Source organism: Apteryx mantelli, chromosome Z (genome assembly GCF_036417845.1).
Source record: "Apteryx mantelli isolate bAptMan1 chromosome Z, bAptMan1.hap1, whole genome shotgun sequence".
Classification (NCBI taxonomy): domain Eukaryota; kingdom Metazoa; phylum Chordata; class Aves; order Apterygiformes; family Apterygidae; genus Apteryx; species Apteryx mantelli.
In genome coordinates this window covers 70,866,976-70,879,460 of record NC_090020.1, presented here as the reverse complement: position 1 = coordinate 70,879,460, position 12,485 = coordinate 70,866,976, and the positions used below count along the sequence as shown (strand labels likewise).

Genomic DNA, 12,485 nt, shown 5'->3' with positions numbered 1-12,485 from the left:
TATTTTAAAGCCTGGATCATTTGGTTGCAAAACACCAAGCCAAAGAAATAACAGGGTGTCAGGTTCCATGACGCTGGTTTGCTGCAGCCAGCAGAGGACAACACATAGTATCAGGGCAGAACAACCAGGTTAATTGCACCAACTTATGATCAGGTAAAGAGAATGCAAAAGGAAGGGGAAAACTCTCACTGAAAGTCTTAACTCCTATCTTGTTTCTTCGATCTCTATTAAATTGGTAACCATTTTGCTGTCATCATGTAAGATTACAGATTTGTAGTACAACTCTTCCTAGTGCAAGAACTGAGAAATACTACTGAGAAATTGGGAAGAGACATTTTGTTTTTAAGTTTTCCTGTTACTCTGCTCTCCGCTGATAAGCTTATGTCAGTCTGTGTACAAGCCAAATTTGATCTGTAATTAGGATTTTTTTTTTTTGACAGAATACAAATTCTGCAGGCCATGACAGTGTTATGTCATATAGACACACCATATCTTCCATGCCTACAGACCACACAGACTTCTTGTTAGGAAGGCTTGACTTTTTCTGCCCTGGGTATATAAAACCGCAATTCCTCCTTCTTTTCCCTCCACCCACAAAACAAAACAAACTGTTGCCTTGTTTTAGACTTCAAAACAGGTTCCTAATGTCAGCCTCTCATTAGGTACCTCAGTGGCACGATGCTTCCTCACCCTGGGGTACGTTGCCTGTTCTGCCCTCAGAGAAGACAGACGTTCAGGAAGACCATCTCGCTGACTTTGAGGGAGCTTGTCAGGGCCCTGAGCGCCCCTTCCCCCTCCCCGGGTTTAGCTGCCTGTGTGCGAGGCCAGCTCTGCCACAGCGCCGTCCCGTAACCTTGGATCAAACCGCAGTGAGAAAAGCTGTGTGTGAAAAGGCTATGAGGGGCCTCCTCGGTGGCCTCTTCCCCCTAACCCGGCAGCTGCGTTCAAGCTCAGGCCCGTGCTCGGCCGTGTCCCTCGCTGATCCTGACCCGCCGGCCTGGCTGCACTGCTGCCTCGTCGCTACGGACTGGGCTGGAGGTCCGGGCTCTTGGCTGGCCCTGCTTGCTGCCCCCAGGCCCACTCTGCTTTTTTCGTTTGGGCACCGTGGGACTGTGCCCTTGTGGGCAAGGTCGCTGCCCTGGCGGCCTCGCCGTGACGTCCGGCTCCTGGCTCGGCGTCCCCTGCGGAGCAGCCTGCCCTTGCTGCTCCCGGACAGCTGAAGTGTGCTCCGCTGTAAGCCTGTAGTTGCATGTTTTTTCTGATAAATGTCATGTGTGCTTTCAAAACAGTAAAAGCTGAATTTTCTTTTGCAGTTTTGAGGTGTTTCTTCAACAAGATATGCAGATGTAAATAGCACTTGTAAAGCTTTTTCTTCTAATTTTTGTTACATCTTCACAGATCTGATCAAGAAACGGTGCCAAAATGACTAGCATTAGGTTGAGGAGAGGGTCTGTAGCATTTATGCTTTTTTTCCATGGTATAAGATTATGAATGACTTTCCATAGTTTTTCACATTAACTTTCTATGTTGTAGAATATGATATGAATGTAGAAGATGATAGACATGCATGATATCATTGCTATCAGTTTAAAGTAACATATTTGCAAAAAAAAAAACCAAATTAACCACCTACAGCCAATAGAATTATAACAATGTTCTCCTATTGTGCCTGTTTCAAAGCACATTTAAAGATTACACCTTGCATATGATGAAGGATAGCTAAAAAATAAAATATGACAGACAGTTCCTGGAATTTAATTTATATCCTAGAATAATAAAACTGAGGTTAAGGACACACTACAGTCATAGTAATTTAATAATTATCTGAAGTGAAATTCAGGGCCTAGGTATCTAATCTAAAACAGTGTATTTATCTCTTAGTATATATCTGGATCCAGATGCTAATTTAAACTTGCATCAAGTTCAGGTGTTTTCTTCTTACAGAATAGTTCCATGACTGACTAATTCTTTATAGTCTAAGATTTACTACTACTTCTTATTAACCAGGAAAATTTATTTTATAATTGCTGTTGACACCATCATTCATTCTTTTTCTTAAGCTTTATGAGTCTTCTATTCTACTTTTCCTTTCACTGAGAATAATATAAGTGAATAAACCTATGGGTACAGTTGTTTTCAAATAGCTATCCTTTTTATTGGGAATGAGAAAGTCTAATGGGATCAGCTTTTTCTTCAGTATATCTTTGATATAACTGTTAGTTCCACAAGCACAGGAGATTACAGAATCTCATGGAGGAGTTTGAAATTTAGGTCTCTCTCACCATTTCTCTCTTCTGTAAAAGTGGGTGGGAGCTCCTAATCCAGTAGTGTTTTGAAAGAAAAATGCTACTATGTTTGCTGCCCTATGACTCTCCTTTAGTTCCAGCTTTAAGTCACTGTATCAAATTTAGGATGAATTTGTCTCAACAGATGCAACAGATTCTTTGCTTTTGTTTAGTAATTCCCAAGCAATTGTATCTATCTGTGACATTTTTCCTAAGCTTCCGAAAGATATAGACACTCTGTCATATTAAGTTATGGTAATAGCTCTTAAAATAAATAGTAAAAAGGGACAGATTCTTAAAGCTGTTTAAGAGTGAATCTATTGGAATTTTCAAGAAAATTATATTAATTATAGGCCTAACTAAATGAATTCTAAACCTCAGTTGAATTCAGTAGGAACTAGACTTCTAAGTCACTAGAGTACTCACTGGGGTTTTCAGAAGCAGCCAACTGCATCTTTAGGCATCTAAACCCTTTGAAAGGATAGCTTTAGCCAGCATCTGCAGGGAAAAGAAAGTCATGTGCTATAATAACCTCTTCTGCAAAACAAGATGTTGAGATGACTTTACTGAAAAAAAAAATTGATTTTATTTTTTTGCCAAGTACACAAACAGCAAAGGTCAAAAATAATGTTCGGGTACAAAGAGTGTGAGGTCACTTAAGTCAAATAAAGTTTGTTTTTTACTGAGAACCACATGAGTATAGACTTACTTTAAGAATTGACTGAAAATCTCACACACAGTATTGCAGTCAAAGAGATCACACTAATATTTATAATTCACTACACTGGAATGGTTTTCTTTTATGTTTTTGTATGTCAGTGTTCAGGAATAAATGAAACTGTACCAGGCGTTAGATCTTTAAGGGCTGTTTTGATGCTTCAAAAACCAACACTGGGGAAGAAAGTTTATTAGATGACTAACAGAAGTTATTCCCAATTCCATTCCCCCCAAAATGCACATGAATCCAAATTAGAAACACACTTGGCAGGTGGGAGATGACTTCTATCTTCTAATAATCTCAGTTTAATCTACTGAACCCAGGAGAACCTATTATGAGATAAGACATGCTCTGAAGAACCTGAAGATGTAAATGAAATTATCAAAGCCTGTCTTCTAAATTTGGCCCAAGAAATGCAAGTATTTTATCTGGCTGAGTCTTATCACATTAGTGACACTGACAATGCTCATGTCTTGTAGCAATTCCAGTTATTAGAAAACTATAAAAATGCATTTAGATTACAGTTTGCTTCCTTTATACAGTATGCATAGGAGGAAGAATTGCAGCAGTGTTATAATTTCAAATATGAAATAGTAAGCTCTGCCAGGAGCAGATATGAAATAGTAAGTTGAGCACCTGGGAACCTTGGATTTGGCAGGGGAGGGAGGGAAGACAACACACAATATAAAAATTGGTGACCACTAGGAAGCAGATACTGCTTTCCAAACTAGAGAAATAAATGAGTGAGCTGTGTGCCTTCTTTCAACTGGCAGAGTACAGGTCTGCAAGCCAGAACTTTATGTAGCTTCCCAGCAGCCCATACTTAAAATTACAGAGACATCGCTTTTTGTAACAGACTGAGCATCCCAGGAGTTCTCACCCTTGATTGCAGCTGCTGTTGTTGTCTCATCTGGAACCACAATTTCACTTCTTACCCTTATTTATGCTACTTTTTTTCTGTCAGCTTGACTTTGCACCCTTCTTTCTTCAGTCTCCCAAACTTTCTTGATTTGCCTTTACCATATGGGGATGCTTAACAATTCTCTAAGGGAAAGTCAAATGCCTCACAGGGGCCTCAGACATACCAACGCCAGCCTGGAAAGTTAGACCTAGAGCTCTAATACTGTGATATGATGCATATCTCTGATAGAACAGGTATGGAAATGAGGGTACACTCAATACTTTGCTGGAAAAGGCCAGTGGTTGGATTGATGGGAAAGCTATGAGGCACTGAAATGTCATCATAAATCCACCTGAAGATATCTGCCTCAAGAGGGAAGTGCAAAGTTAAAATTTGGAATCAGTAGCAGAGCATGAGGAACAAAAGAAATAGAACTGCCAGAACCAGTAAGATAGTGACAAATACAGCGTAATACATTTGAGCAACTTAGCGGTCTTGCTGTTCTGCTGACCTGGGCCCCTTAGGATTGGATTCTTTCTAACAGGCATTCAGTGTATCACTGTGGTATCTAAGAAGTGTAGTATCAGAATGCAATGAAATGATGGAAAATGTATGCAACAAACTTCAGTTTGCATCAGTCAGCTGCACCTCCTCTGCTTCCCCAGCGTGGTGTAACAGGCATTCATGTGCTTCTGCACATGTTCACAATCAAAGAGAATAATCTTGACTTCTGCTCCTGGCAGAGCAGTTTCTACATGCCATTTTAGCAGGCAGAGGATGGAGCTATGCAAATGTATGTATGATATTCTGTAGAAACTGGAAGAACAGTTAGATAAGTTGCCTCATCCCTGTTAGGATACTGTTGACTCATCAGAAGTGATATTTACATCTCTTATCTGTTTTGGAAGGAAGCTTCTTTCATCAGATGTGTATCTGTGGGAGCATACCTATCCTCTAGTGATCTACAGGCGTTCACCTTTATTTTAGTTTGGGAACCTATTAGCAGCTACTATCTACTATCACCTGCTGTGTATTTTCTTATTTTTCCAGTATATAGTTAAGACTTAAAAATTACAAAACAAACACAAGAGACAACTCTGAGGAGCTAATTTAAATCAAATGCAATGAATGAGAACAGCGAACAGTAATTAGCAGGGGAAGAGGAGGAAGATGAGAATTATACTCCTATGTTAAGTATTTTTGGCTCACCAGGAAAATATTTTGTGTATGCATTCTATGGCACTTAACTTTTTTTAAGATCTCTCTTTTCTGTTATTTGTTACTTTCCATGTGTGCTTCTCTGGGGGAAAAGTTTATTTGACTGAGATGGCTTTGTGGGAATATTAAATTTGTCTGAAGCATTTCAAGGAAGGAGGGAGGGAACTGGAGACTGCCACACAGTGGAAGACAGTGAAGTGCAGTGGGAGAAAGGCTACGGAGTGGGTAGCCAGACTGGCATCATTAGCAGTCCCCAAAGAAAGGCCCTGATGGGCAACCCTTGATGGTAATTACAAGAAATTTGGCAAAGAGGGTGTGAAGAATGCAGTCAAAGGATTTGAAGGGGAAAAGAAATGAGCAAAAGCAATGGAGATGATTTCGTTGCATAGTTTTGGATGCCACACTTTGAGTCTGATGAACAGTGAAATGAAATTTCCGGTGACAATAACAGCCGAAAGCAAAGAATTTGGAATAGGAAAAAGATATCTTGCTTTTTGCCAACTTGAACTGAACTAGTGACCAGGTATCTGTAAAGTTATGTCAGAAAAAAATCCAAGTTCATGACTGGGAGAAAACAAAATAGACAGAAGTACAAAGGTGTTGCAGAAACATGATTGCAAACAGAGAAGAACAGGAGAGAAAGGGACAAAGGATGGGACTGGGAAAAATGAAACAAGGAGAAGCAACTGCCTAATGGGATGTTAAAGCAGAAATTACAGGGGAGGTAGCCATGAAAGCCAGGTAGGGGAAAGGAGAATTTAAGTCTGTTGTAGATCTAAGAGATACATCAGAGCACTTACTACAAAACATTGTCAAAAAGACCTTGTGATTTTGCTGGTATTGTGACCAGCAAGATTCTTGTGTTCAGGTGATGTTTTCTAATACTGCTTTCCCTTAGACACTGGATATTTGAAAGGTCATTCACCCATCAGTGACGAATTCTGCTATCTTTGTACACAGTGCCGTAGTCCACAGGTGTCCGCATCATGGGGCTTGCTTCCCTATGTCACTGCTTCTTCTCTCTTTTTTTTTTAATTTTGGTTCTTTGTCTTCTACCATTTTTTCTGTGAATCTTGAACATCTTCTTCTTCATCCATTTCTTAACTCTTCTAATCCGTGGGCTTACACAGAACTTTCTGCCTTCTATGTAGAGACTGCCAGAAGGAGAAATAATTGTTAGTTTCAAAGAAAAAAAATATATAAAAAAATCCTTTTTAAAATTATCATACATATCACTCACATACGTAGGCCACAAAGTTATACTTGGCTATATAGTGGCTATTAGCTTCTGCCCTGTTTCAGATATTGTAAAAGTTAGGATCTAAGGTTTTCAAGATTACATCATTTTCCAAAACCAGAAAAAAAGCTTTTCTTCTTCACTGAGTCTGAAGACAATCACAGTGTAAAACATTACATTCGTACTGGCAATACATAAGTAGAGCATTTTATCATCATCATCATATAAACATCTAAGAATAAAAGGTACCTACTAGGATTTGTTTAAAATATATCAGTTTAACCCAAACAGTGTGATATTCTACCACCCCCAAAAAATACATTAATTAGAAATAGTCTATGTATGAAAGTGAAGCTGATATAATGAATTTAGGCAAGGTTTGTAGGGAGACTGGACCAACAGTTGGGAAAAAAAAGAGAAGCCTTAAGGTGCGTAAGTCCTTCTTCAGTTCTGAAAGAAAAGTGAGTTTCAAAGTTAGTGCAGGCTGAATAATAATAATCAATATTAATATTGAAAATTCAGTTTTAACAATCAGAAGTCTAAATAACACATGAAAGGGCAGTTTTTAAATTACACAGGACCTTATTTTTCATTGAATTTATGTTAGCATACTAAGATTTTACTTGTTTAAATGGGACCTAACAGTTTTTAATTTGAGGGTACCCCTTTCACAGAGAATCACCCAAAACATCTCTTACATAACAGCTTCTAAGTGACACAGGCCATCAGCTTTCTGGATGTCAAATCTCTCCACTCTTCGAAGAATTCCTTTGGGAATTTCATCTGAAATTTTCGTGCAACAGCTAAAGGCCCCAGGAAACAAAGCTGAAAAGAGTAATAACAAAATTAGAAATAACATAGATATGAAGCGGACAAGCCACAGCTTGACCTGTCAAGGGTTAGTTCATCTTTATATCTTATTAGATGAGATAGCATCCTTTTGACTTCTCCCATCAGAGAGATGTGTGTTTTTGTTATTTAAAGAACAGCTTCCCCACCTCTTCTTATGCACACATCTGTAAAGGCTTGGTAGAGTAAAAAAAAAGAAGCTTTAAGTATTTTATTTGTGAAAGAAGATCACCAACATTAATGAAGCAGGAAGTTTTAGGAGTGTAATTTAAAACCACTGCCTTGCAAGGTTGAATCAGCCCCTTATCTTTTGTTTTTGAAATCATTAATGCTGTTGCTGGGTTTTGCACTTTCCCCTTCCCCTTTCCCTTCTCTTCCCTTCTCCCAAGAACTTGGAGGTTCAGGACTGAATGTGTCTCTGCTAGGGAACGATCTCCTGCAGATCTTTACCTGCTTGCTAATACCACCTTGATAGAAAAGTCACTGAAGCTTAAAAAGCACATCAAAACTCAGGAATTTTTGGTGACAAATATTAAGATTTTGTTTTTTGCTTTTCTTCCGCACTAGTACAAAACTATACCTTCTAAAAGGGATTCCCTCCATCAGCTCAAGGACAACCAAAGCTAGGTGGCTGAGTGATTTATCGAGGGTGTGAGGGTCTCAGGTTCAAACCCTTGCTTCAAAAAGAGCACAGCAAGGCCTCCTATGTCCCCATCAATGAATGGGAGCAGTGGGAGGGAGTTTCCTTTCTCTGTGTTTTGAATAAAATTATTTTCCTGGCCTGCAAATCAGTCTATTCCTTAGGTAGTCTTGGAGTGCAAGAGTCATAGCACAAGAAAAAAAGAAGCGGGAAAAAACTGCTGAAAGAAAGGTGCCTGTAAACAGGAAGATGAGGAAGCCTCTTTAAAAAGCTTCTTGTAAGCAAGAAGCCTGTGTGCTCTGTTTGCTACAAGGAGTCTTGCCGAGGACTGGAAAAACGGAAGACGTCAGCAAAGCCACAGCAGTTTGCTGTAGCAGCTAGCAATGTAGCAGGAGTTGCTGAAGGCCAGTCACATTATCAGCTACAGCTTGCAGGAGGCCTTCATACCCGGTGGGATAGACGATAGATCCCTGGGACTTCATGATCACAAACAAAAGAGGCTGAAAGAAACCCATTAACCGAGCAGCTGCCTCTTCATCAAGCCAGAGAGAAGGACTATAAATAGTTGTATGTTGCAGAAGGATTAATTATTTTTTGTTACCTGGATTATTTCCCTGTTGTCCTTTCCTCTTCTGTCTTCAGTAGCATACTGTTGGTGAAGCCAATTAATTCATGTTTGCAAATGGGAGTTTAGCTCACTGAGCATCAGCAAGTAATTTTTTTCTGAGGGCTCAAGACGGTATTAGTGACGCTAAAATATGAACTTTTGCTGCTGCCAGTCAGCTTCTGGCAGAAGGATTACGCAGGATAAAAGCTCAAGGAAGAGGAATTATATCTTGAACTCTATGTGAGGTTAGCAGCTGTGCTTTTTGGAGAAGTCTAGTCCCGTGCTTATTTGGCAAAACGTGGCAAGGCCAGCACTGCCAGACTCCCGTGGAATAGCTGGATATTACAGAAGGTCTTATAGTGAGGCAGCTGTATCCTAAACTTTCTCACTTATTTGCTCCACTGTCTGGCTATAATCTCTTGCCTTTACCTGCTTTCTGTACTTAGAAACACCACGTGCTCGGTTCCCCAGATCTGCACCATCTATATTGCACTGTCCTTCGCACACCTTATAACTGAAAATGAAGAAATAAATTCTGACGCAGTTTTATAGCTGTATAAGGAAAAATACACACAAACTCATATAAGGAATATAAAGCAAAATTCTTGATGCCCCTAGGTGGGCTTATGAATATCTCATTAGCCGCTCATGTGACAGATTCCCCTGCATAAGTAGCAATTTTAGACTGAATGTAATTATCTGATGCTCAGTCAATCTTTGAACTGCAGCATTAAACTACTTGTATCTAATTTATACAGCTGAATTTTTGCAGTAGAATGTGAATGAAACAGTGCTTATCTGCTACAGGGACAAAAGCATTTCTTACAGAGATTGAGAACCTGCTAGTGACTTTTAAGCAGTGGTGTGTGTTTAGGGAGGCTGTCTTGTTTTCATAGGGTTGTATGGATGTTTGCCTTGTGGAATTCTAATCTGCACTCACTTCACTTTTTTCACAAGAAAAAGTATCACTTTTATTTAAATTTTTTTGTTCTGTGCATGAAAGTGCAGTTGCAATATGGCAAAGAGAAATTAATTATCTTTGATTCACAAATGAATACACAGTATCAGGGTTCTTCTGTCAGATACCATGAAAATGTCGTCTGCAAACCTTGTATTGACAGAGAGGCTTGTGATAACTTGTACTTTCTTAAATAGGAGTCAGTTTTCAAAGTGTTTTTTTTTTTCCCCCTGAATAGTAAGAACTACGGGCAGTGTGTCAAGGGATTGCTGTGTTTCCCCAGAGCCCTGGCAGTGTCCTCCCCAGAAGAGAGGACACTGCTCTCCTAGAGCGAGTCCCAGCACATTCCCTGGCTTTGCTTATTACTTCCTGCTTCTACCCCAGTCGGGGGATTAGAAAGCAATCATGGTAATGGTGGCCTGGGCAGCACAGCTCCAGCATGGCCATACACTGGTAGGCCAAACACTAGTCTCTAGTGCTTTATTGGAAGGTGAAATTTCTGCCATTCCTAGCAAAAACAAGCCATGTAGTACCTCACACATTACCGTGTGAAAAGAAAATGTGTGAACACACGTCTTTTTTCTGTGAAGCAACTTGGTTTAAGAGGGAACCCACCTCCCGCATTGCACAGGCAACCCTCACTCCAACCAGAGCAGCATTAGTGGAATAACTTGATTGTAATAACTCTAGCTAACTGCTTCAGGGAAGGCACAGACTTCCTTATTTACTTGTTATTCAAACCCTGTAACATTTAATACTTTTTTTTTTAATATCAAATTTATCTCTTCATATCTTCAAGAGGAAACACATGGTGGAGCTTTCAGAAGAGAACCTCTGCGTTCCCAAAATTAAATTCAAATCTACCACCTGTAAAATAAGAATAAATTCTCTTGTCTAATCTGCTACACAGTCTTTCATTCAATGCTGCCAATTTTACTGCAGGTAGAACGCCTAGAATGCTGTAAAGCCCCAGTGCTGACAACAGTGTGATGATAGAAGAATATCAAGGTTTTTAAAAACAAAATTGTAAAAATTCCTTTTTTATTATTTTAAGAATAAAAAATATTCCACTCCACATCTATACAAAAAAATTTTGATCTTGGTCATTTTTCTGGTCATGTCTGGCAAGGCCGTGCTCATGACCATGCCATGGGTGTAATTTTGGCCACCAGAGGGCTTTCCTGATTTTTGTTCCAACAACTACAAGGAAAGAAAACCTTTCTGAATTTGTACAGAATTTACCAGGCTAAGTTTTATTTGCATGTTTGTACTGTGACACTGAAATGGATGCACAATGGCCAGCCTAAGAAGCCTAATCCATTTGCTAGTTCGAATCAGACTGGGGTGTGCCTGTACCCACACAACCTTATGCAATTCTGCCCATTTTTACTGAGGCTTATTGTTAAATGTGGAGCAACATTTTATGAGGAAAATGAGATGACGAAGGTACTTCCTCTGTGCCAGAGAGTTCAATATAAAAGAACATAGTCTAAGAAAACCTTTACTTTGACCTGTGTGTGCACATGCCATTCCTATCATACAAGACCTTGCTGACTGGCCAGATAGTAAATCTAATAGAAAAGAACTTGCAGAGCCTCCTCAGGCCACCAGGTGCAGTGGCTATTTTAACTGGATAAAGTTTTAAGGCAGATTTGTCCATGTGTTGTCTAAATCCATAGGGAACTGAGCAGTTTCTCCTCTTAATGACTTGAGAAAAGAGCATCTCAAAGGCTGCAGCTCTCCTGAATTTGGGAAGGACTTCATTACCTTCACTGAGAACATAGCTTATCTTATAATAGAAAATTACAAAGAAAAACTAAGAATTCAAGCAAAGGACTGGCTATTCAACTCTGTTTTGAAATGTTTCAATTAAAATGCAAGAAGACAAAAAGCAATGTTATTTTATTAGATCTCTAGAATCCTCAAGACGTACTACATTGAATGCTGGGCAAAGCTGAAAGCAAAGCCTCTTTTCTGCATATAAGAAACCAATTACATGAAGTGTATCATAAAAAAAAGTTGTTTGAAATCTTTGCCATCCAGAGCAATCTGATTTTAAAGGAAAAAGATCAAGGGCTCTTCTAAACATATTCCCTCCCAAGAAGCTTGGAAAGGAGGAAATTGTAGCTGAACAAGACATCCCTTTAGACAGTGAAATTTTATCTATGGATTCCCTCGAGAAATCACTGCTTTAAAGGTCTTATGCCTTTGGCAGTTACAATGTCTCAGCTACCATGTTCTTCATAATATTTGCTATGACAAATAACCCGGCATTTCCTTGTTTAAACCACTTTAGAGAAACACCAAGTCTCCTGATCTGATATGGAAACGCGAAGGAAATGCTAAGGTGAAACTCTAATTCCATCGAAACAAATGGTAACTGTTCTATGTAGTTTAATAGAGTCAGGTTTTCACTTTTAAAATCTTCCCAGGCTACAGCACTGACCTTAAAGCTATCATTTTTGATCCCTTACAGAGCTGTAAAGGCTTAAACAGACTCAATTCTAAGCAGAATTTTTTGCTTTACGAAATTAAAATATAGATAAAGTACAATTTTACTTACTCTCAGATGTCTGGCTGACTGCAACTGTTAGAATAGCAAAAACAGTGACTAAGGTCACACCCATTCCCTCTAAGTGCTGAAGGTATACTGCAACAGAACCGGCTGTAAATTACAGGAAATAAAGTATGACCTACCTCCCCGGCTACTGTGGAAGAAAGTTATTTAAAGCCCCACCCTTACCAGCAGCTACAAGAAGGCTCAGTTTTATGCAGCACTTCAGCCGTTCTCAGGTATACCTCCAGGTAGTCCTATGGGCTTCAGCAAGATTATTATTCTTAGCTATAGAAACAAGGTTATGTGTTTTGCCAGATGTGAAAACAATCCTTTTACTTCATTGCACCAATCCTATCCTGTTCTTACCCCTGGATCCTCCCAGTGCTCCTCACTGATGAGATGCTTTAACAATAGAAGTCCTTCAGAAACAAACATTTGCAGGATTAAGGCAGAAGAAAAAAGCTTTGCTATCATATATTGCCCCCCTGTGAAAGCAGAACAGGCAACATCACGGG

At 39.4% G+C, this 12,485-nt stretch overlaps 1 protein-coding gene across 1 annotated transcript; it reads right to left on the bottom strand.

Moving 5' to 3' along the window:
• Positions 1-2,847: 2,847 nt before the first annotated feature.
• Positions 2,848-12,040, bottom strand: CCL28 (C-C motif chemokine ligand 28). Its single transcript, XM_067316696.1, has 3 exons — positions 11,977-12,040; positions 7,058-7,184; positions 2,848-6,276 (listed from the first exon to the last, which is right to left on the bottom strand). The coding sequence occupies exons 1-3, from the start codon at positions 12,038-12,040 to the stop codon at positions 6,129-6,131; spliced, it is 339 nt and encodes a 112-aa protein (XP_067172797.1). The 3' UTR covers positions 2,848-6,128.
• Between the last annotated feature and the right edge of the window lie 445 nt (positions 12,041-12,485).

Excerpts from the sequence above, each read along its gene's own strand:
- CCL28 (XM_067316696.1), bottom strand. The coding sequence starts at position 12,040 with ATGGGTGTGACCTTAGTCACTGTTTTTGCTATTCTAACAGTTGCAGTC. Across the intron at positions 7,185-11,976 it reads AGTCAGCCAGACATCTGAGA|CTTTGTTTCCTGGGGCCTTT; the intron begins GTAAGTAAAATT and ends TACTCTTTTCAG. Across the intron at positions 6,277-7,057 it reads TGTCACTTAGAAGCTGTTAT|TCTCTACATAGAAGGCAGAA; the intron begins GTAAGAGATGTT and ends TCCTTCTGGCAG.